We start from the raw sequence: 20,979 nt of genomic DNA, 5'->3' as shown, positions 1-20,979 counted from the left end.
AAATAATGCAGTTCAAAATTTCACATTAGTTGATGAACTATCCTGATACAATACACCATACTTGCTCTAGATTGCATTAAATTGATAGAAGTGAGTTGCCATAATGTATGAGAACCCCATATGATCCGAAAAGTATCTGTCAAAATGGAATGACATTTACTTTAAGCCAATAGTTTCAACCTATCTGATATGGTGAGCTAGCCACCTCACGACCCATGTGCTAGAAGCTGAAAGCATATTTATGCCATACTAATACTGTATTTGTAGTTTTGAGGAAATGTACTATAATCATATTGGGCCTTGTTAATGGGATACCACTTTAAGTTGTATTATTTTTACATTTTTCTATCATTTGCGAAATCTGTGTGGCAACTCTGACATCTAGATGTATTAAAATTTAGTTGTTTTGCCACATATTTCCACATATAAGATGGCTTATAGTTTAAATGGGCTATAAGCAGTCTCTCTCCCCCTGCCCCTCAAAGATAAGCCTTCTTTTGTGGAGAAACCGAATTTTACCGGTCCTGGAATGGAAACGGGTAGGAAAATTGTGATCTCTCTCAAAATATTCATTGTGTTTGCGTGTAGGCTTGAATCTATGCAAACTGTATTATTTTTTCTAGATTTCTAACTAGATTACAAACAATTTTGTAGTCATACAACTAACTCACAGAATAGACAGACCAGATATGACCAAGCCTGCAGGTTGATTTAACTTCGGATTGAGTTAAACTGAGCTTGCTTGTGGGGCAGCATAGTGTATTACCTTACTTCTAAATAGAACAATTTAATTACTTCTCTTGTGAAAAGTGATGATACAGTAGTATGAAGCGTGGGGAATTAAAAATTAGTTGTTACTAACATAACCATAGATTTTCTAAATCGATTTTCCCTTAATAATGACAATTTTCTGACATACCATCTCCCTAGTAGGGTATATATCTATATCTATCTATCTATATATGCGCATATACATATACAGTGTATCTATAGAATGCAACAACTAAGGACCAGGCATGTAGCGAGGGGGGGGGAGGCTTGAGGGACTTCAGCCCCCCACCCCCGAAATTCTCAGGGTCGTCCATGAGAAGCCCTTACTGGTACATTATTTAAACTGTTATGTTTATTCATATCATGATCTGATCACCATGCTCACTATATCCCAGATGCATGGGAGTATTGGGATAACGATACAAAAGGTTTGCTAAGGAAGATCATCAGCCCCCCCAATCAAACTCAGCCCCCCCCCCCAAAATCAAAATCCTGGCTATGGGCTTGCTAAGGACCTATATTAATGAAAAAGTTCCCATTGGTACAATGGTCCCCTTGGAAGGAACAAATTGTATAATGATTTGAATGTAAAACCCAGGTTAGGGATAATGTGATAGGCAGAAAAGTTACACTTCGGGGATCAACAGAAGGATATGGTCACAGTGATATGTTTGCTTGCCAAAGCTGGGAGGCGGGGGCATGCACATTAATCAGGAGGAGAAATTAGATATAGCATTTTTGAAAAGTATTCACATATATACTTAGAACACAGAATAGACAAACTACAGCAACAGAAAGGCAGGTAAATTATGCTTGCAATCAGGAAGGATATTTATACATGTATGAACACACTGGCACCGTTTGACAACTGCAACATTTACATATCTGCATGCGTGTTTGTATTCACAATGTTCTTCTGTCTGTGTGATGAACATCTCTCTCCTACAGTAATAGTAACAACAAACATGGAATATTCTATGTGGAATTTGTCTGAAAGTCACAATTAGAACAAAATCTTCCATATCTCTACTACAGGTTATACTCAACTCAAAGAATTTGGTGTGTAACCTACTACTTGCTGAAAGAACTAGTACAGAGCTTGAGGTATATCTGGTTCCAAAGTAAATGAATGCCTTTTATCAGTTTGGACTGATGGTTGAGGCAGTGAGCTAGCCTGTGATCCATGTTATGTTAACCTCTAGGTTTTTGTTATATCAGAGGATAGTCAGGATGGAAGTTAGAATGCCTCAAGCATTATAGAATGTGACATTGGCTACATATAGGTTTCCAGGGCCAGTTTTTTAAAAAAAATCATTTTTATTTGCAACAATTTCAGAGTAACAATAAAAGAGTGGGAACAACTCGGAAGTAAAGGAAAATAGGAGAGATAGGAAGGTATGTGATGTGTTGGGGAGGGTAGTCCAGGTTGGGGGGAGGGGTTGGTTGGGTAGTGCTGATAGGAAGGGGGAAATAGGGTTTAGGAAACTTCCACTCCATTCCACAGAGTGATGATCGTTTATTTTATTCTATTTTGAATTCCGCTACTTAATTGACTCTGGTATTTTTTTTAGTATAGGTTTTTAAATATTCAATTTCATATTCTTCTGCAGGTACATGAGAGTGTTGATACTGAAAATAGCCAGGTGCAGATTGACTCCGAGAAGGAGGACAGCTCTTCGCTTGGTTCTCAGCCTGATAATGAGCAAGCAGGGAAACAGGCTGACACTAACGAACAGATTGACCTTGATGATATGGGAACTTTAGATCAGGCTGACCGATTGGAATTCTGAATTCGAAGGAGTGAGAGGATAGCTAACAAGTAGGCTTGGGTAACCACGGAAAAATTTGGTTCTATACTCGTTTCGTTTTTAGGGGGCCCTTGCGTTTTGTTTTTTTTAGTAATTCCGAAATTTTCCTTTAAATTTTTTCGAAATTTTATAAAATTACGAATCGATTCGTTAATGGCGGACGAGATTGCGCAATATGCTAAAAAAACCCTCCAAATGGGGCAGGAGGAACTTCTTAAGCTTCCCTCTTCCTCTGTTGTTGACTGTTGGTGTGATAAAGCAAACAACAACTATAAAACTTGCACCAGACATGCGAAAATAATTACGAAATAATTTCAAAATAATTTCAAAATAATTACGAAATAAATTGAAAAAATTGTTTTGAATCTTTATTACTCCTCACACAATTCCTGCATGGCTCAATATTGGATCGTAAGCTAATTTAAATACGAATTAATAACGAATTACGAAATTAACGAACGAAACCGCCCAAGCCTACTAACAAGAGGGAGGCCAGAGGCCAAAGAAATGCCTTCATGCTTTGCAAAGGGTATTAAACAGGGTGTTTGAGACCAGATCTTTGTCAAAGCAACTTCGCATTTACCTAAGGAGCTTGCCTAAGATAGACTGGATTATCTAGCAGTCTTTGTGTTCGTGGTTCCAGGACTTTGTCATGTTCTCTTGGATCATGCTTTGCTGATGCCTATTGGATTATGCTTCAAGTGCTATGTTATATTGATCTTTTGGAACATTAACCTTTGCTTTTAAGAACTTTTTACCTTTTATTTTTAATAAACCATAAAGACTTCTGGCTGTGTGCAGTTTGGTGTTTTTCAGCAAGGTGAATCTACTCTGAGGTGCAACATCACCCATTATTAACAGAATGTGTGCAAGATATATTATGAAAGAAAGATGAAAGTAGAGCAAAAGCAGATATGAGCAAGCACTTTCACATTCTCTAAACTGGAGGATTTAATATCAGCCTTATACAATGCAAGAAAAATGGCAGTGGAACTAGTTTCATTCCAAGTGATATTATGGGTATTATACATCAAGCAATTTCAAGGAAGAAGATCTGAGAAGGATTTTGCAACAGCAAGAGAAGAAAAGCACTCTGAAACATGCAGGAAAGGGAAGGTAACACCATACCAATGGGCAAGGGGCATCCAGCCCGTCCAGCCCTGGTAACCCCGGCTCACCCTTCTCGCCTTTAAAACCTCGAAGTCCCTGTTCATGAAATCAACCGCTAGAATTACTGTTGTCAGTGCAGATCATATCCATTTTATGGGTGGAAAAATTCAGTAAAAGATATACCCAAGAATACTCAGTTTATATCCCTAGTGTATTAAGGCACAATGACAAATAATTGCAGCCTTCTTTTAAAAAAATAATAATCATAAAATGCATGACTTAATAACACCCTTTAAAAACTGAAGAGAGGAGGGAAGATCCAAATTTTTGGAAAACTCCTCTCGGGTGATCAAATATTTAAGGGGAAAGTAAGTTGTCTGGAGGCAGACATTAGTTAGGTGGATGGTTTTGTTACAACACATAAATGAATTAAGAAACTGGATTGCTCGATAAAATTTATTAACTTAAATAGAAACATTTTGGTCAGAGGTCTGGGGTCAGAGTAAAGAAGGGAGCCGAGAAGACAGTTCCATCTTGTCTCCTGTGACATCAGAGCCCCTTTCCCAGCAACAATATAATATTATATAATACTAATATTATGAATGATGTATTAGTACTATGCTAATAATATAGTATGTGGTATGTATATAAGACTTGTAAGCCACTCTGAGTCCCCTTCGGGATGAGAAGGGCGACATATAAATGTCGCAAATAAATAAATAAATAAATTTGATATGGCTTCTAAAATTACAAAAACACACAACTTTTCCTGTTTTCTGGATTGATAGTTAAGCTAATATCACAAAGGTAATATATATCAAGGTTAACAGGCCAATTAAAAAACAGGCTGACATTAACGAACAGATTAATAATGGATGATGAGACTGGATTCTGATTTTACTGTTGAGGCATTAATGATTGTTATATGGATGTTTAACGATTTACAATTGTTTTTAATTTCCCTATACTTGTCTCGTGATGTTTTGTATTGATGTTGTTCACCGCTTTGGGTTGCCTGAGAGCTGAGAAAAGCGGTATATAAATAAAGTAAATAAATAAATAATAAATTGACCTTGATGATATGGGAACTTTAGATCGGGCTGACCGGTTGGAATTCTGAATTTGAGGAGTGAGAGGATAGCTAACAAGATGGAGGCCAGAGGTCTCATTAGGTTCATTAGGTTCATTTCCTTATATACATCTTTCTAGAAATTGAGAGTAAGGAATGTTGAGGGCTTCCAAAGAGGTGCACGAATCTCAAGTGATTTTTTACATATCTAAAACATTTAGAAGAATATTGTTAAAAAGATTACTGAACAATTTTTGATTTGTAGATGTGGAAATCACTGTCCCTCAAGAACATATTTCAGGGCTGTTTATTTTTTGGAGGGGGAGTAATACCAGATTTTCTTCCCACTAGGTGCCACAAACTGAGTATCTTTCATCATTATGAGTTATAATATATATTTGAACATATTTTACTCAAGAGGGGGAAAAAGAAGGCACATTCATTTCTATTTTTCCTTGTGCTGCAACTCATGTAGGTTCACTTGATGAGTGCTGTGTCAGGTGATAACTTGTATGTGTAAATGTGCCACTACAAATAAACATCTCAGAGTTTTCATATTGCTACAAAATCCTTCAAACCAATACATTTCATTTGAGACAATCAACACATAAATCAGTTATCAAGTCAGCAATCAAGTGAAATACATGAATTGGCTTTAGGTCTAAGGAAGATGTTATAAGACCTGGTCTAGAAGTGTTAAGGGATTGCTTTTTCAAGTAGATCTTATCTGCTTTCTACTTTTTCACAGTCCAGTTGTTTCCAGGGCTTAATTTAATTGAGTTTTCCACTTTAGTAGATGAAGACAAGTGCTTTAAAGCACACAATCCAATCAATTATTGTAATGAAGCCGGTTGTCCTTCTTTTTCCCCAGTGGATTATCTTAAAATAATACTTCATATAAAATGCAACATACCAATGGACAGGGTGCATCTAATCCAGGTGCTCCTTGGTCTCCCTTATCCCCTTTAGGCCCTCTAGAGCCTTTCTTGCCCCTTTCCCCCTGTGAATAATAGTTTATTAAAATACATAAAACAAAATAAAACACTGTAAAAATAAGAACTTGAAAGCCTTGATTCGAGATAACGCAAAAATATTTTTTTTGAAAGCATTTTGACTAGATTTGGCTTCTTTGCATTGAAATGTATTTGTGTTTTCGCCATTTTTAAAAATCTCAAATTAGAAAAATGAAAAGATTCTGCTCTCACATTTTAAATATTATTAATGGAATGACCGCAGTGATACCAAAATGTTTGAAAGTGCTCGCACTGGCAAGACTATGTCTTCCACACTTGTTCTGAATCTCTCTGGGGCTTCTGATCTCAAAATCAGTGGAGAATTCTGACCTCATACAAGAGCCAAAAAGACAGTAATAGAGAGGTGGCATTGATTAAGGACATAAGCAGGCATGCCTGGACAGTGTCATTGTAGAGACTGGAAATTACCACTTTCCTTGCACAGTGACCTCACTGAAAACCTACATTTTTCATGCTTCTTCCCCAGTCCTGATATGGTCATTCCATGGCTGATGGGAAGCAGAGAGAGGTGACTCAGAAGCACAACACTGAAGGCATCTTCCAGGACCTCCCAGGGGTCCAATGAAGGTCACAGAAGATGACACTGCCATTATGTGTCTGGCTATGGTCACAGAGATGCTTTTCACCCATCTCTTGCTCTTCCCCAGCCATCAAATGGCCATATTGAGGGCGGAAAAATCTTCAGGAGGAAGATGAATCCTACAGGATAAGAGACTTACTGAAGTTCTTCCATGTGGAAACTACACAAAACATTTCCTAATGCAGGATCTTAGTCTGAATTTTCTACAGAAAATGGTGGGAGCCATCAGCAGTGACCAATAAACCACAGAATGTATTCACAGTGCTTTGGGACAGTTGGAAACACATTTTCAATGAAGTCATTTCCAAATGTCTGTCATTAAATAGCTCATAGTGTTCTGCAGAATGTCTCCAGCCACCAAGAGAAACACAGAATTTCTCAATGGGGAAGCACTCAGGGCCAACCTAGAGCCTTTATGCATTGTTGAAGGCTTTAATGGCTGGAATCACTGGGTTGTTGTAGGTTTTTCTGGGCTATATGACCATGTTCTGGAGGCACTTTCTCCTGACGTTTCGCCTGCATCTATAGCAAGCATCCTCAGAGGTAGTGAGGTCTGTTGGAAGTAGGAAAAGGGGTTTATATATCTGTGGAATGACCAGGGTGGGACAAAGGACTTTTGTCTGCTGGAGCTAGGTGTGAATGTTTCAACTGACCACCTTGATTAGCATTTAATGGGCAATGATGTTTTCTACTGGTATCCTGGTGGCAGTTACAGCAAAATTTCCTCCTTTCGCTAGTATGGATACTTGGTCTTCAGATACTTGGTCTCCATTAAATGCTAATCAAGGTGGTCAGTTGAAACATTCACACCTAGCTCCAGCAGACAAAAGTCCTTTGTCCCACCCACAGATATGTAAACCCATTTTCCTACTTCCATCAGACCTCACTACCTCTGAGGATGCTTGCCATAGATGCAGGCGAAACGTCAGGAGAAAATGCCTCCAGAACATGGCCATATAGCCTGGAAAAACCTACAACAACCTAGAGCCTTTATTATAGAACCGATATAGTGATGTTGTGTGATCCAGCCTCCTTTTTAAACTGAGCTGTCCCAGATCTGTGCCCTTCTAATCAGTAGTAAATCTGATTAAATAAATCTTTTTATTCGTTACATTTTAATCCCTCCTTTTCTTCCATGAGCTCCCTATAGCATACACAATCTATCCTCACCTCTTAATCTCCAAAGTAGTTTAGGTCGAAAGAAAATGACTGGTTGAAGTTGCTCAGTGTGTTTCATGACTGAGTAGAGCAGGGGTCCCCAAACTAAGGCCTGGGGGTTGGATACGGCCCTCCAAGGCAATTTACCCGGCCCTTGCTCAGGGTCAACCTAAGTCTGAAACGACTTGAAAGCATACAACAATGACAACAATCGTATCTCATCAGCCAAAAGCCGGCCCACATTTCCCATTGAAATACTAATAAGATTATAGTTGTTAAAACTGTTCTTCATTTTAATTATTGTATTGTTTTAAAGTGTTTTTTGCACTACAAATAAGATATGTGCAGTGTGCAAAGGAATTCATTCCTGCTTTTTTCAAATTATAATCTGGCCCTCCAACAGTTTGAGGGACTGTGACCTGGCCCTCTTTTTAAAAAGTTTAAGGACCCCTGGAGTAGAGTCTAGAAATAGGATCTCACAGTCCTAGGCCAAAATGCTAGCCACGTCCCCCGGGCCACGTCCTTGCAAACTGCCAATTCTCTCAAACGAGAAGCAACTTGCAGTTTCTCAAGTCGCTTCTTCTGACACAGAAAAAAAAACCCTACTTTGATTATCTGGTAGTGTAGACTCATATAATCCAATTCAAAGCAGATAATGTGGATTATCTGCTTTGATAATCTGGATTGTATGGCAGTGTAGAAAGGGCAAAGCTGTTTTAAAAATTCCAACACCTTTCAGTGCTATATAATTAAAAAAACAGTGGCAGAAATACCTATTTCAATTGATAATAAACTGAGTTTTGCCATGATTTTTGTTGAGGAAAAACTAGCAAAGCAGTGCTATGTCCTACATAAATTCTTAAAATAGAGTTTCAAAAGGATAAAAATAGAAATGATAGGCCACATGCTTGCATCCTGCACAAAGTTGAAAAGTCAGATACTCCACTGAGGTCATTCCATTCTGAATAAAGCCAACTTCAAGCCAAAGACCCACATTCAATGAGGAAAAAGACATGTTCAAATCTTTTGGAACCCCTTTAGAAGAGTCAGTGACATACAAAGAGGAAAACATTTTGCAAAATCCCCATGGGTAGCAAATGTGGATGGGATTGCTGGAAGGTTTTTAAAAATTTAGTATTGGTATAAGGATTACAGGACAACGTAAAAACCAGGCAAGCTACGTATCCTTTTAAAAGGAAATAATTTTTGAAGTATTTTTAAGCACTATTAAGGCAGCAGGAAAAAAAATGGATGGGAAAGGAGGTCACCCAGGATCAAACGCTGGCACAGAGGAAGGATAATCCAGGAGAAAATGCAGAGTGAGTTGCAGCAGGAAGAGGAGGAAGGACCCAGGAGAAAAGGCAGAAGAGCAGGAAGGGATAAGGGGGACAAAGGTAGACCTGTGGAGGCAAGGAACACACATGTACACGCCCAAACACACAGACAGGAGAAGAATAAACAGTTGAAATAGCAAGTTCCACATGGATGCACATCGGAAGTGTTGACACTCTTTTCAGTTGGTTTGTTCAAAAAAATGTGTGCTACATATACCATATTTTCTGAGCTGCACTAGTTTTAGGGGGCTGTATATCTCTCTCTTCCAGTTCTACAACCCATTCCTCCATCGCTCAGAATAACGTCATGAATTCTGATTCAGATGCTCTTCTATTATAAGCACAGCTAAGACAAGCCTAGTTTATCCCAGGACTTTATAGCCACTAGCTTATGAGCAAAGCTGCCTCGTCTCAGTGGTCCATGCCTTAGTTACCTCAATACTGTAATGCACTCTATGTAGGGCTGCCCTTGAAGATGGTTCGGAAACTACAGCTGGTGCAAAGGTCGGCGGCCAGATTGTTAACTGGAGGAGGTTACAGAGAGCGGTCAACCCCCCTGTTTAAACAGCTCCACTGGCTGCCGATAAGTTTCTGGTCCCAATACAAGGTGCAGGTCATCACCTATACAGCTCTAAACAGTTCAGGAACTGCCTATCTGCGTGACCGCCTCCTCCCTTACGAGTCCACGCGGTCCTTAAGCTCTTCCGGGGATGCTCTTCTCTCACTCCAGCCCTCGTCTCAGGCATGGCTGGTGGGGACGAGAGAGAGGGCATTCTCGGTGGTGGCCCCCTGTCTCTGGAACTCCTTCCCCAGGGAGATTAGGCTGGAACTCTCCCTAGCCACATTCCGTAAGGAATTAAAGACGTGGATGTTTCATCGTGCTTTCGATTGACGACTCCTATGACAAACGACCTGCATCATGTCATTCAATCTTGTGTCCTATACTATATTAACTGATCCTGTTAATTTACTCTTTTTCCATTATATTTCCTATGCCGTTATACATTGTTATCCACCTTACTAAACCACTTATCCTTTAACTAGTTCATGTAGTGGTCCTTCCTCTCCCCCCCCCCCCCCCCAAATTAGTCTGCTGTTATTGTTGTTGCTAGCTATTATTGTTATATTGTTTTACGTTGTTTTATGCTGTCTTAATTGTTTTTGCTTTGTTTTTAATTGTATTCTAGCTTGGGCCCCATGTAAGCCACCCTGAGTCCCTTCGGGGAGATGGAGGCGGAGTAGAAAAACAAAGTTCTTCTTCTTCTTCTTCTTGATGACGTGAACCAGCCAAACAGAAAGTTTTCTTATTCTGGTTCTCATCTGTCAGCTAACCAGCTCAGAAAACCCCAGCCAAAGCTGTGTTCAGTTTTAGTCAACAAATATTTTTCTTCCGATTACATTTAAAACCAACTGAAAAAGTCTCAAGATTTTGGAAGGTTATTCATTATGAAATAATCTGAAAAATTTATTTAAAGTCTTTTTTTTCTTTTAAAAAACGAAAGCACAAAGCAAAATCAGAGGTAGAATGATTAATTACATGATGTCAAAATTGATTGTTCCTGAATTGCAAGTTATCACTCATCATATCTGACCAGCATTAAAAATTTATTGTGTCATTGCCTCATGAGGGTATTATATCATTCCTTCAATATTTACCAAGTTATTTTTGAAAATTGTTCCAAATGTCAACCTTGTTATTGCAACCAGGTTTCTATATGCTTAAAAATATGCTCATTAATCATTGTATTATATAATTCATTAAGCTGCAGGACATCTTATCCTTTTCTCTGTCATCAAAAGAATTAATCATTCCACCACTTATTAAATACATTAACATCTAAGGAGGATTGATTTAAACTTACCCGATGTCCCTTTTCCCCTGGTGAACCTGGTAAACCCTATAAAACATTTATACCGATTTTTAAAAGTTACAGATCACTTCCAGTTATGCAGAATTGCTTATTTTCTGTCTTTAACCATCCCTTCAGAAAGACTCCCAGGGCACCATAAAGATCAAAATTTTATTATGTAAGTTGCCATTTAATAATGAGATTTTACCTCAAAAACAACATATTTCTTTTGAAGAACAACCTTAAATGTCATGGGCAGAAGTTGTGATGAGAATAGCTGTACCTGTGAGATCAGTGTCTGTGGCTTCCCTGATCCACATCTGAAAAAATGTCTTTTTAAGGAATTTTCTAGGTCTTCCAGACAATGCTATGATATACTTCAGCCAGAAGTTATTATAAAGGTAACTCTGGGGGACCTAGCAAATTCCAAGGGGTGACTCTATGGTAACTTCCAGCTAAAGTCATTCATTTCGACAGGTTTCAATATTATATCGTATTTCCATAGTAAGCCCATGAATGTATCCCCTACAGATATGGTGGGTTGTATTGCCTTTATTTAATATAAAAAATATAAGTCATGAGGGATAAGGGAAGAAAACTTAAACTAGAAAAATATTTGAGGAAATCTTACACTTGACAGAAGAGTGCAGAGAACCCATGATGTTAATTCTAAGGTGGAGGTAACAAAATGCTTAACTGGAGCAGCTTTGGTGCACGACCATATACATCACAGGTATTACTTAGGAGATACAGAACTCAGAAATTTACCAAGCATGTCTCTGCAAGGCTTTGCAAAAGGTTTTTTTTTCATCTCAGGAGTGACTTGAGAAACTGCAATTCACTCCTGGTGTGAAAGAATTGGCCGTCTGCTAGGGCATTGCCCAGGGGACACCAGGATGTTTTGATGTTTTACCATCCTTGTGGGAGGCTTCTCTCAAGTCCCCGCATGGTGAGCTGGAGCTGATAGAGGGAGCTCATCCGCACTCTCCCCAGATTCGAACCTGCGACCTGTCAGTCTTCAGTCCTGCCGGCACAAGGGTTTAACCCACTGCACCACTGGGGCTCCTCTTTGCAAAAGTGCAAGATGCATTCACATGGGAACATAGATGTCGGGGATTCCTCATCTTTGGAAGAGGAAGGGGAGTACGGAAGTGCTCAGGAATTGGAGGAGGAAGAAGAATCAGATGATGAGGGTTTGAAAGTGCCCATATTTCTAGAGAGACGAAAAGAGACAGAGCACAAACAGCGTTTAGCCAGAATAGCTGCTAAAAACGCTGAGCTAATTGGGAGACGCCCTACCACCTCCTGTGTGCGGAATTCAGGGCTATAAATCAGAGGCAGTAGTCAGCTTTCGCTGGTAACAATGACGCTGATACTGCTGTTTTCACTCCAATAGAATCTGTTTTGTGTCTCCTGCTAAGGACTTCGTTCATCATCTATTGTCTGATGGAAGACTGGTGTTTCGTTTGGGACTTCGTAAGAGACTTTAATTTGCGTCTGGATTAAGACTTCCTTGCTTTCTTTTACACTTTTCAATTGCATTTGCTTATCCTTTGTGTATGCCAAAGTAAAGCATTTTTCTTTTGTTTTCAACATTGTCTAAAGGCTGTTTTTGAAGGGCAATTCGGGACAATTGACGAGCCCTGAAAGAATACAGGTAAGCAAACTGTTCTTATTGCGATATAAAGAAGAACAAGTTTCTCAGCAGAAACTAGACTTTTGAAGATGGTTTTGTACTCACACATGAGATTTTCACATTAAAACTCAAAGTGGTTGTACAAAGTTTGACTCACAATTTCTCACCAGACAAAACAGGAGAATTTCATTTAGCATTCTAAAGCCTGATCACTTATGTTTGTTTCTTTTGTTGAGAAAACATATAAGAATCCAATTCAACACTGGATTATTTTTTAAAAAGAAGTCTTAGAAGGATTACCCTTGTTTGAAAAGAGTCTGTTTCATAGAATCATAGAATCATAGAATCAAAGAGTTGGAAGAGACCTCATGGGCCATCCAGTCCAACCCCCTGCCAAGAAGCAGGAATATTGCATTCAAATCACCCCTGACAAATGGCCATCCAGCCTCTGCTTAAAAGCTTCCAAAGAAGGAGCCTCCACCACACTCCGGGGCAGAGAGTTCCACTGCTGAACGGCTCTCACAGTCAGGAAGTTCTTCCTAATGTTCAGATGGAATCTCCTCTCTTGTAGTTTGAAGCCATTGTTCAACTGATAATAGGAGCCCCCAGTGGTGCAGTGGGTTAAATCCCTGTGCCGGCAGGACTGAAGACAGACAGGTCGCAGGTTCGAATCCGGGGAGAGGCAGATGAGCTCCCTCTACCAGCTCCAGCTCCTCATGCGGGGACATGAGAGAAGCCTCCCACAAGGATGGTAAAAGATCAAAACATCCTGGCGTCCCCTGGGCAACGTCCTTGCAGACGGCCAATTCCCTCACACCAGAAACGACTTGCAGTTTCTCAAGTTGCTCCTGACACAACAAAAAACAAAACAAAAAAACTGATAATTAGCTGGGATTGGCCTTGATTTTTGCTTGATACAAAAAGTAAAACTAACAAAACCGTGCTTTGTCCTATATATTTCTACCTGTCCCTTCAGGGCTGGTCTGAATATTTTCTTATGCTGTGTATTCAGCGTCATTCTCCCACTCTTTACTCCCAAGAAAGAATAATATGTTTTTATACTTACAGAAAGCCCTGCTGGCCCTATTGGTCCTGCAGTTCCAGGATCTCCTTTATTGCCCTGAAATGAAGAAAGAAAAAAATATTTCTGATTATAATAAGAGACCTATTGTAAGTAAACCAATGTTGGCTGAAATTCTTTTAGTGACATATGCATGTGTAAATCATGCTACACATGAAGACTGAATTATTTGCTATTGTCAAGGTATGTTCTGCTGACATACATGGAGTTGTGCATACAACACTATTGTGGATTGCAGATGAACAGTGAATATTGTAATGCTGCATTGCACAACAACATCCAGTTATTTACAGCATTGCTATTCTGTACAGAAATTGTGTAGTCCTGATGTTAAGCATTTCCAAATGTGGATATTTATGATTTGCTGATGTTGGATTGCAGACATTATATGCTTGATAATAACAACCTGGGTCCTACATTTTGAATCCCCCCAAAAAAACCAACAACTCACAAATCTCTCCTTACAGATTGGAGTTGCCTTCTGGCTAAACCCAGCCTGCTGAAGCTTCAGTCCTTCTGGGATTTCACTGAAAGCTATTCCCCCTCCCCACTTTTCCCATTACACCAGTGGTTCTCAACCTGGGGTCCCCAGATGTTTTTGGCCTTCAACTCCCAGAAATCCTAACAGCTGGTAAACTGGCTGAGATTTTTGGGAGTTGTAGGCCAAAAACATCTGGGGACCCCAGGTTGAGAACCCCTGCATTACACCATTGTTTGGTTGTTTCCAGTCTTCTGTTTTCCCATTCCAAAAAGTTAAATTGTCTCTCATAAGACTTGTTTATTGACGTGAAGAGATTTGGCATTTTTGGTCTTAACATTTTGCTTTTCAGCCTGACCATCTGAGAATTATTACCCAATGAGTTTTCTGAAGTTGAATTTGACTCTTGTACTAAAACAAATTTCTGATACGAAATAATAATAAACACTACACCATGCAGGCTGATTATTGTAGGCAAGCTTATCATCCAGGTATCATCCAAATATAATCTACTTATGCAAAGTTTTTAAAGTCTACAGCAATTTGAATTAGTTGACATAATCACTATTAGTTGGTCATAACCAGTGCTTTGAAAGCAAGTGAAATCATTTCACTTGTGGGTTCAGATGCTATCAATACGAATTCCAGTTTTGAACAGAAAAGGGCTTCTGGCCACTTTTAAAAGTCAGGCTCACTGTAGTACTCCAATCACCTCTGGCCTAAACTGCCCCACCATTTGGGCATTTGGAGTATCAATCAATCAAATCATTTATTTCAGTCATTGACCAGCACAGGAAATAGTCACATTTTCATACAAACTTGGTATGTTTGGTACATTAAAAATATAAATATAACTACTGAAGCACAATATGGGTGAGGGAATGGAAGGGGAAACAGGGTAAAAACATATAATGCCCAGATCCATCACCAAATTGTAGATTCAGGGAAGAAGATTACTGGACACACAGTTTACTTTTGGGATTAGTCATTCCCTGACGGGCATCTGGGGTAAAACTTGAAGGAATTTCCAAAATATAAAGCAAATTCTCAAAGTTGGTGCAGTCCCTCTTAGTACAGACTGTTCTTTCATCTATACTGGCTTTCTTGTATTAAATATTTTTATTTAGATTCAACCTAATTAACATGCATCTGCTCACTACTGCCTCTGGGATAATAATAATAATAATAATAATAATAATAATAATAATACTTTATTTATACCCCGCTACCATCTCCCCAAGGAACTCGGTGCGGCTTACATGAGGCCGAGCCCATAGAACAACAATAATAAAAGCAATAACAAAACATCAATACAAAACAATCAAAATAAATCTCATAAACAAAAAAATAAACAATAAACAGTAACAGTAATGACAAGCATTCAAAACCTCTGGCTGGGCCAAATGTGATAATTAATTTTTTTTAAAAAATGCTGGGCATGCACAAGGTAATATACTGGGATGAGAGGGATGGTATACAAATATAGTAAATAAATCCATAATAAATAAATATATTCATTAAGAATTTCAACTATGGTTCTAGCATGTGTTATTGTTTTAATGTTTATTGTTATTGCTTTAATGTTTATTGTTTTGCTTTATGAATTTTATTGTTGTATTTGTTATGCTGATGTTTTATTGAAGGCCTTGGCCTTTGTAAGCCGCACCGAGTCCTTCGGGAGATGTTAGCGGGGTACAAATAAAGTTAATAATAATAATAATAAGAAGAAACAGACAGAGCTGGGTGTGACACTGAACTCCAGATCTCTGCCCTACATTTCCCTGTGATTTCATACAGATGGACATAATGTCTTCTCAAGCTAACATGGGATTGTAGCAGTGGCAACTTCCATGTGAGTGTGTGGTGGATCTGCCCCGGGTTTCAACCTCAACTTTCAATGAGTCACCAATATTGAGGTACAGGACTTTGGGCAGCTCTTTTACAATCCAGGTTAAAACCTGTATTGGATTCACGAGTGTGAGAGTTATCAGCACTATTGGAGCAAGCATACTTCCACTCTCACCCTATGAAAAGGTTCTTTCAGACAAGTGAAGCTATGTTTTGTTAAGTGACAAAAACGTTGACATGAAGATCATACTATAAAATAAATTAGATTTTTAAAGTGGCAAAAATATACATTGAAGGCATTAGACCAGAGGTCCTCAAACTTTTTAAATGGAGGGCTAGGTCACAGTCCCGCAAACTGTTGGAGGGCCAGATTATAATTTGAAAAAAGCATGAATGAATTCCTATGCACACTACACATATCTTATTTGCAGTGCAAAAACACTTTAAAATAATAAAATGAAGTACAATTTTAACAAATATAAACTTATTAGTATTTCAGTGGGAAGTGTGGGCCTGCTTTTGGCTGATGAGATAGGATTGCTGTTGTTGTGTGCTTTAAAGTCGTTTCAGACAGGTGGACCCTGAGCGAGGGCTGGGTAAAGGACCTTGGAGGGCTGTATTTGGCCCTCAGGCCGTAGTTTGAGGACCCCTGTATTAGACTATACAACAACAAAAAAGGCTGTTTTTGAGAAACAGTAGCCATTGCATATGAACTGCAGCAGTCAACATTTCCTCACCCTCTCTCCTTTTGGTCCTGCTGGCCCTGAAACTCCAATTGGTCCTGGAGTACCCTGTAATTTTAGGGAAAATACATCCATGAAGCCATTTACAGAAATAAATGTCAAGCTGGAAAAGAAATGTATCCTTCACATCAAAAGAGAAGGAATAAGAAAGAGCTTTTGATTATTCATTGACTTAATACATGTTGATAAAAAATAATGATATTACACATAAAAGCAAGACCCAATCTGAGTAAATGTGGTTTCTATGACTGAAGAGAGAATCTTTGGGCATTCAATGAAATACTACATCATTTTCAGTTTCAACCACAACAAAGCTAAAAATTAAAGATATGATGGCAGTGTATGATCATCATACTGTAGGCTCTTTAAAAGGTTGTGTGTGGTAGAAAACAGATGACGTTTGCATTGTTTTTTATGCATAGTGTTAATAATGTAGATTGATATATAACCATGCTACAGAACAATAAATACCGTATATACTCGAGTATAAGCCGATCCGAATATAAGCCGAGGGACCTAATTTTACCACAAAAAACCTGGAAAAATGTATTGACTTGAGTATAAGCAATTTAAATGTATTGACTTGAGTATAAGCCAAGGTTGAGAAATGTAGCTGCTACTGGTAATTGTCAGTAGGTTAAATGTTTTTGAGTATTTACACAAAACTGTAATTTAAGATAAGACTGCCCAACTCTGATTCAACCATTATTCTAACCTCCTTCAATGTAAATGTGCTTATCTATTACCTATAATGATAGAATAAAATAATAAACGTAATAAAAATAGAGTAAATAATGGAAATGTAATAACAATAGTAATAATAAAGTAATAAATGTAATAATAACAATAAGAGTAAAATAATAAATGCAATAAATATAATAATACAGTAAAATAATAGAGTAAAATAGTAAATGTAATAAAAGTAATAATAGAGTAAAATAATGTAAATGTAATAATAATAATAGAGTAAAAAATAAATGTAATAAAATAATACTAATAACAGAGTAAAATAATTAACCTTGACTCGAGTATAAGCCGAGGGAATTTTTTTTCAGCCTAAAAAACTAGGCTTATACTCGAGTATATACAGTAAATCTGCATTTTCACAGCAGAAAACACAAAGACATATTTATTTTCAAGTCCTTTATTCACTCTTTGGCCATTTATATATCATCTAACTAGGACAGGAAGATGGAAAACACAAATGTGGGATCTAAAAACAACATTATTGGTTATAGCTGTAGGAATTTAGTGTAGGGAAATAGATCCAGGCCTTACACAACCTGCCTGCCAGGCAGTGAAGACGTATAAAAATTTTCAGCTGATGGTTGAGGATATGACCCTACTTGAGCATAATCCATTGCTCAATTCCTTCTGTAACCTCGGCTTGAGGGAAGTTCATCAGAGCCACAGATGGACATGTCTCTTCCTAAGGTTCTTTAAAAGTAGCGCTTATTAAGCTATTTAATGTGGTGGACCAGCAGAATTTCTTTTCCAAAGTGCAACAGACTGGCATCACATTTGTGCCCATAGATTACAACTGTTTCTTTCCTGGAATTTTACTGCAGACTGGAACCAATCCATAGGCCACCCCTTCTAGTAAAATTGCCTTAAGGATTTGTCAGAACATCTGTTCTCCTAATCCACAATGACTTTCATTCTTTGCTTCGTAACGTTTAAATTTATACGCCCAAAACCTCACCAGATGCTCTAGACCACAGCCTAAGTAGTAGGTCAGGATGCTATAATGTCTAACTACCATTCATTTTGCTTAAAGTCACCAAAATTGGAGGTCTACATGTTTGGGCCAGATAAACAATTCACTAAAAGCTCAGTTACTTAAAAAACATGAAGAAGCCAATCCACTTCCTCAGCCATTCAGGACTACAAATTGGCAAGGGGATCATCAACCCATCCCTTCTGTCCCCAAGTCAGGCTCTTCATATCTGTGTGTAAATGAACATGTTCATGATTTCAATGGAGGAGAGGAAAATGTATAACTGGAAACCTCTGTCATTTCCCAGTCATCAGTTATGGGGGCTAGGAGCCCCCGATGGCGCAGTGGGTTAAACACCTGTGCTGGCAGGACTGAAGACCGACACGTCGCAGGTTCGAATCCGGGGAGAAGCGGATGAGCTTCAGCTCCTCATGCGGGGACATGAGAGAAGCCTCCCACTAGGATGATAAAACATCAAATCATCCGGGCGTCCCCTGGGAAACGTCCTTGCAGACGGCCAATTCTCTCACACCAGAAGCGACTTGCAATTTCTCAAGTCGCTCCTGACACGACCAAAAAAAAAAGTTATGGGGGATATGCAATTTAACATGAAGATTGAATGGAAGAAAGTGTTTTTCATTCAAGAAGTTTGAAATACAATAGAGTCTCGCTGGTGGTGGAGGCTCCTTCTTTGGAAGCTTTTAAACAGAGGCTGGATGGCCATCTGTCAGGGGTGATTTGAATGCAATATTCCTGCTTCTTGGCAGGGGGTTGGACTGGATGGCCCATGAGGTCTCTTCCAACTCTTTGATTCTATGATTTTATGATATGATTATCCAATCTTCGCTCATCCAACATTCTGTATTATTCAACGCAGTCTGCCTCCCGCCCAGATCCACAAATGTTCCAATACATTGTGATGTACTGGTGCTAAATTCGTAAATACAGTAATTACTACATAACGTTACCATGTATTGAGCAGCCTTTTCTGTTGATTTGTTGTAAAACATGAAGTTTTGGTGCCTAATTTGTAAAATCATAATGTAATTTCCTCCGTACTATCCAGTTATGGGGGCTAGGAGCCCCCGGTGGCGCTTATCCAGCATTCTACCGGCCCGTTTATGTTGGATAATTGAGACTCTACTGTAGTTGTATGCAATTATACCACTTTTATTTTGCCTTTTGAAATGAACTCCCCCAGCCCCAGAGTACACTGCATTTCACCAAGCTCTGTACAAGTCTGATATTATTTCCATTTCCATTTACCTTACAAATATGAAAAGCAAAAGACATTGAGGCAAAAAGTGGTGTGAAAATCTGTCAGTTTCATTTTCATTGTGTTTCTCAAAAATCCATTGACTTTTTGTGTTTAACTCTTTTTGTTCTGTATGAAAAATTGTGTATATTTAGTATCTGGCTTAATATCTAGACTTGATTACTGCAATGTACGTCTACATTGAAAACGGGCTGGAAATTTCAGATGATCCAAAGGAGAGGCAGTCAGGTTGTTAACTGGGGTGCCTTACAGGGAGCGATCAACCCTACTGTTCAAGGAGCTCCACTGGCTGCCATTCATCTACCGGACCCAATTCAAGGTGCAGGTTCTTACCTACAAAGCCCTGAACCCACCTACTTGCGTGACCGCATCTCTGTATATGTACCCACACAATCCCTTCGATCATCCGAAGAGGCCCTGCTCTCAATCCCACCAGCATTGCAGGCGCGGTTGGTGGGGATGAGAGAGAGGGCCTTTTCGGTGGTGGTCCCTCGACTCTGGAACTCACTCCCTAAAGACATCAGACAGGCCCCAACTCTGGCAGTCTTCAGGAGGAGCTTGAAGACATGGTTGTTCCAGTGTGCCTTCCCGGAATAATGATCCCTTAGCACTTTGTCCTCCAAAGCACTCTGTCCTCCAAAGCATTTTACATATTGTTAGGTCTGCTCATATGCCCTTCCACAAACACCAGTATCACCTTTTGTCCATGTCCCAGCGTTATTTCCAATTTTAACTCTACATTTGGTCTTCCCACTGCTTTTTAATTGCATGTTGTCTTACTGATAATGTTGTGTATTTTATTGTCTATGTTTTTTAATTGCTTGTATTGTTGTTATTATTGCTTGTATTGTTGTGTTTGGACTTGGCCTCATGTAAGCCGCACCGAATCCCTTGGGGAGATGGTAGCGGGGTACAAATAAAGTGTTGTTGTCGTTGTTGTTGTTGTTGTTGTTGTTGTTATTACTACTACTACTACCACTACTGCATTTTCTTATTGACTAAAGTTTGCTTGTGTGAATTTTCTAAATGTATGCAATTTTAACGATGCACACTTGTCAAAACTACTCAAAAAGGTACACTTTTTCTTTGCCAAAATCCATTGCACACGACAGAAATGTATGAATCCCTGAGCCTAGATACATTTGCTCCAACTTCAGTTCTCACAATGTGCAAATGAATATTTTATAGGGAAATGTACACTAAATAATCCCCTGATCCTTACTCATGGGAATAACAGACTGAAAATCGCTACTGTAAAGAAAATAACGGATGTAGACATAAAAGCCAACATTGACATTATGTGCCATGATGTGGTTCACAAAATAGCAGCAGGTTTTTTGTTCAGGTCTCTTGTGTGAGGAGATCATCTCAGATTACAGGGAGATCAGGGGCTTGTCTACATTGACAAAAAAATGTTTTCACACTGCATTTCTTCAGCTCACCTTTACTTCGTTAATGCCTCACACATGTGGTGAGATTGCTATAA

The 20,979-nt window shown here is 38.8% G+C and overlaps 1 protein-coding gene across 1 annotated transcript in view; it reads right to left on the bottom strand.

Moving 5' to 3' along the window:
- COL13A1 (collagen type XIII alpha 1 chain) overlaps positions 1-20,979 on the bottom strand; it is a 219,722-nt gene that overhangs the window by 13,953 nt on the left and 184,790 nt on the right. The window contains exons 34-38 of the mRNA XM_067465689.1: positions 16,495-16,548; positions 13,417-13,470; positions 10,727-10,762; positions 5,672-5,758; positions 3,708-3,785 (exon numbers count right to left, since the gene is read on the bottom strand). Coding sequence (XP_067321790.1) covers positions 3,708-3,785; positions 5,672-5,758; positions 10,727-10,762; positions 13,417-13,470; positions 16,495-16,548 — 309 coding nt within the window. The remainder of the gene's footprint in view (positions 1-3,707; positions 3,786-5,671; positions 5,759-10,726; positions 10,763-13,416; positions 13,471-16,494; positions 16,549-20,979) is intronic.

This window comes from Anolis sagrei, chromosome 3, assembly GCF_037176765.1.
Source record: "Anolis sagrei isolate rAnoSag1 chromosome 3, rAnoSag1.mat, whole genome shotgun sequence".
NCBI classification, from domain to species: domain Eukaryota; kingdom Metazoa; phylum Chordata; class Lepidosauria; order Squamata; family Dactyloidae; genus Anolis; species Anolis sagrei.
Note: the sequence above shows the minus strand (reverse complement) of the source record. Positions and strands in the feature narration are given on the sequence as shown.